Genomic DNA, 4,102 nt, shown 5'->3' with positions numbered 1-4,102 from the left:
GTTTAAAAATTGACAGGAACTTTATTTACCGGTTACAAACTTTTTATTTTCAGCGCAGAATAGACCTNACTTATTTTTCACATTTACAGGTCTATTCTGCGCGTTACCGAAAATTTTGTAACCGGGAAATTTTATTACCCAAAAATGTTACCAGTTTTTGTCACCGCGATTCTAGGAACGTTGGTAATGCAGTTAAAATATTCAGCGATTCAGCTGTGAAGAATTGTGCAAATTCTGGCATTGCAATACTTTGTTACCAGCTTATGAGAGTACACAGAATGCGAAAAGGGTTTAAAAATTGACAGGAACTTTATTTACCGGTTACAAACTTTTTATTTTCAGCGCAGAATAGACCTGTTATTGTTGCTTTGAAAAAGATTTCTAAGATATCTTTGTTTGTTTGTACCTTATTAATGGTAATTTGTAACAATAAATTGCACAAAAAATTAAAAAAAAAATTGTATTCCTTTTTTATGTCATGTACTTTCTTTTCTATCGAAAATTCTCCGTTTCAAAATCTGGCTGACAGAGAATGAATGAAATATTAAAAGATAGCGGTCAGAGCAACGAATTTTTTTTCACAAATTGCCCAGCTATATAAATATTAAACCGTTGAGCTTTCAGCTTCTGGTAAATCTATGGGATTATTCATTGTAATAAATTTAGTATTTACATATATTTAACCCTTTTAAAATAGGGTACAGGTATAAGCTTTTTGAGCTTTGCAGATGAGTTTACTTCTGTTTCATCATAGCACTAAAATAGTAATTTGAGAAAGTCTGAAACCTTAAAGTCCTCCTTCGAAAATATCGGAAGAGCTTAAAAGCTTACAAAACCCTACTTTTCAAACAACTTAATAAATTAAGATGAAAGATTCAGAAAAAAAGTTATGCAATTTCAGGATTTGTGCATTTAGTAACAAAAGCTTCCTGAAAAAGCTTGGAGTAAATTTCAGCCAACACACACAAGTCAGTACATCTTAAAAACTATTATATAAAAGGAAAAGCGGACTTAGCTTTGTTTTGCAGATTTGAAAGCTAAACACTGGTTTTCATACGAAGACAGAGCAAAATCTCCCTCTAAATATTAATTACTTTAAAGGATCCAATTGTAGAAAGTCCAGGTGTATTATACAAAAAAAAAATATATATCCCATGCATAGGATCAAATAATATATAGAATCATTTTAGTATATTCACCCGCCTTGCAAGACAAGGTAGATCAATCATGACAGAGAGGGCTTTCACTCTGTGTACATACGTCTATGAAAAATGTTTATAAAGCTTGAAAAAGCTCTGCACGCAGGCACCCATCGCTGAAGTAGATGATAAGAATAAGCTTCGCAACTCTTTTAAAGACCTTTCTGTTAAATCTTTTGAATCACAATGTTTATTTTCCGCCTTTTTCAGCGAAATTACAGCGCAAGATCGTGACAAGCGCTTACTGATTGAGGTTTGGGATTGGGATCGTACATCCCGTAATGATTTCATGGGCTCGTTTTCATTTAGCTTGGATGAGATACAGAAGGTGAGTTGAAATATGTGTTAATTAAAAATATTTAAGGAGATGAATAAATCGTTGTGCTTAGGAACCCATCGATGGCTGGTATAAGTTTCTCTCACAAGTTGAGGGCGAATGCTACAACATACCATGCTCAGATCCGATCAACGATATAGCACGCTTGCGTGACGAAGTGAGAGTGAGTAGAAAACTTAAAGTTATTTAAAGCTGCCAAAAATTTCTAGTTAAAAACAAAAAAACTCCTGCAGATGGACAAGAAGTCGGATAATAAGCGGCGCATGGACAACAAGGATATGCCACACAATATGAGCAAGCGTGACATGATACGTGCAGCGGACTTCAATTTCATTAAAGTACTTGGTAAAGGCTCATTCGGTAAGGTGCTGCTAGCCGAACGTCGTGGTACCGATGAGCTGTATGCGGTTAAGGTGCTGCGCAAAGATGTCATCATACAGACGGACGACATGGAATTGCCTATGACGGAGAAGCAAGTGCTAGCATTGTCGGGCAAGCCGCCTTTCTTGGTATCGCTACACTCGTGCTTTCAGACTATGGTGAGTTGGGAAGCTGTTTATACGAAATGGGTTACCTAAAAGGGTATTTTCTTTTCCATCAGGATCGCCTATTCTTTGTCATGGAGTATTGCAAGGGCGGTGATCTTATGTATCACATGCAATTCTATGGTCGCTTCAAGGAGTCTGTCGCGGTGTAAGTTTCTTAAGGGAACTTGCGGTTCCAGCATTTTTTTCTGTAAAAATGTTTTCTGTGATTTTCTAGTTTCTACGCCGCCGAGATCGCCATTGCCTTATTTTTCTTACACGAACATCACATCATCTATCGCGATCTCAAGCTGGAAAATGTGCTGCTCGATGGTGAGGGTCATGTCAAGTTAGCAGATTTCGGTCTCAGCAAGGAGGGAATTGAGGAGCGTGATAGTACAAGAACCTTTTGTGGCACGAATATTTATATGGCGCCAGAGGTGGGTGCCGAAAGTAAAGCTGTTTAACTGTAGTGTCGAATTGCTAAGTATTTTATTTTAGATCCTAAACTATGAAACCTACAACCACACTGTCGACTGGTGGTCTTTTGGTGTGATAATTTTCGAAATGCTAGCAGGGCAAAATCCATTCGAGGCCGATGATGAGGACAACACTTTTAAGAATATCAAAGACAAGAAGGCCGTATTTCCGAAACACTTTTCCCAAGAGGCTATGGATGTGTTGACGAGCGTGAGTATAAGAGGGAGTAGTATAAGCTTATAGCATACAAAGTGCTTTTTCTTTTGCTGTCCCGCAGTTCCTCGCCAAAAAGCCTAATAATCGCTTAGGCGCCGGGCGCTATGCGCGCTCTGAGATTACAACACATCCCTTCTTCAGGAACATTGATTGGGATAAGGCCGAGGCAAAGGAGTTGGAGCCGCCAATTGTGCCGAAAATTGTAAGAGTGCTTTGGTTGAAGCTTGACTATTGAAAAGTCAATTTCTTTGTCTGATTTCAGAAACATCGCAAGGATATCTCAAACTTTGATAAAGCCTTCGTCGTTGAGAAAACTGATCTAACACCAACTGACAAGCTATTCATGATGAATTTAGATCAGAATGATTTCATTGGCTTCTCCTATATGAATCCGGAGTTTATTACTATTATATAAAGTGCATTGCAAGAGATTAAAAAGCGAAGCAGGAAAATTAAATGGCAACAAAATGCCAAATCAACTCATATTTTGAAATTATAATAAAAAATAACAATAAATATATAATCCTCAATTCTTGTCTCTATTTTAGCTGTTTAGCAGCAAAAACACAGTCTAGTCTCTTTCCTTTAGTAATATAAGAAGAAAGGAAATTGCTCGCTAGAGCCCCAAGGGAAAGGAAGTCGGCGAGGGGGAACTGAGAAGCATAGAGTCTACGATCTAACAGAAGCACAGAGAGCAAACGACCCAGGTGCTTTGCGGAACTCGACCAAAGTCATTTAGGCGTACAACGTCAAATTAGAAGAAGAAGAAGGAGTAAGGTTTAATCTTTATACAAAGTGGAGTTAGTCATCGTCCATCGGCAAGGAGCCGCGGCAATTCCAACAGATCGAGTAGCAAGCGTGCAGATGGGTGCGCAGATTTTGAGGCCAGGTCGGACGCAATTCGTCAGCAAATGGTGTGTAGAAAGCAACTCAAAATGCTGTAACAGTATTGTAGAGAAGTATGCCCGAGACGACTTAAGAGATAACGTTCGACTGAGGGTACGGAGCCGGCCACCCAGACAGAATAATAACCATAGTCCTCCGTCGTCGCTAGACAAGAGTAAGGCCATGGCAATAAACTATCAATTTTAATACCGTCGAAGTCGAGAACCAGCAGAGGGACCCTGGGAAGGGTCGAAGGTTATAGAAAGGAACTACTGAGCGCTGTGATTAGGTGAATGCTCGAAAGGTCGGGAAAACCAATACATTATTTTGAAGGCGCAGGCTGATTTAACGGGGTAAAATTTGTTAAACGCAGTAACACAAAAAGAGTGATTTCCATGATAGATAATGTGTGCCTAGAGGTGCCGGACAAAGCTCCTATGATACTATGTGAGTTGAAGTCG

The 4,102-nt window shown here is 38.9% G+C and overlaps 1 protein-coding gene across 1 annotated transcript in view; it reads left to right on the top strand.

Annotated features, from left to right (window-relative positions):
- Positions 1 to 3,286, top strand: part of inaC (inactivation no afterpotential C) — a 5,821-nt gene extending 2,535 nt beyond the window's left edge. The window contains exons 6-13 of the mRNA XM_017632485.1: positions 1,410 to 1,527; positions 1,589 to 1,699; positions 1,770 to 2,075; positions 2,138 to 2,229; positions 2,299 to 2,500; positions 2,562 to 2,750; positions 2,818 to 2,958; positions 3,019 to 3,286. Of these exons, the coding sequence (XP_017487974.1) occupies positions 1,410 to 1,527; positions 1,589 to 1,699; positions 1,770 to 2,075; positions 2,138 to 2,229; positions 2,299 to 2,500; positions 2,562 to 2,750; positions 2,818 to 2,958; positions 3,019 to 3,171 (1,312 nt within the window). The 3' untranslated portion in view covers positions 3,172 to 3,286. The remainder of the gene's footprint in view (positions 1 to 1,409; positions 1,528 to 1,588; positions 1,700 to 1,769; positions 2,076 to 2,137; positions 2,230 to 2,298; positions 2,501 to 2,561; positions 2,751 to 2,817; positions 2,959 to 3,018) is intronic.
- Positions 3,287 to 4,102: the final 816 nt, after the last annotated feature.

The sequence above is a fragment of the Rhagoletis zephyria genome, unplaced genomic scaffold (assembly GCF_001687245.7).
Source record: "Rhagoletis zephyria isolate East Lansing unplaced genomic scaffold, Rhagoletis_zephyria_1.1 Rzeph_scaffold_10199, whole genome shotgun sequence".
Taxonomy (NCBI): domain Eukaryota; kingdom Metazoa; phylum Arthropoda; class Insecta; order Diptera; family Tephritidae; genus Rhagoletis; species Rhagoletis zephyria.
This window is presented reverse-complemented; position numbering and strand designations above follow the sequence as displayed.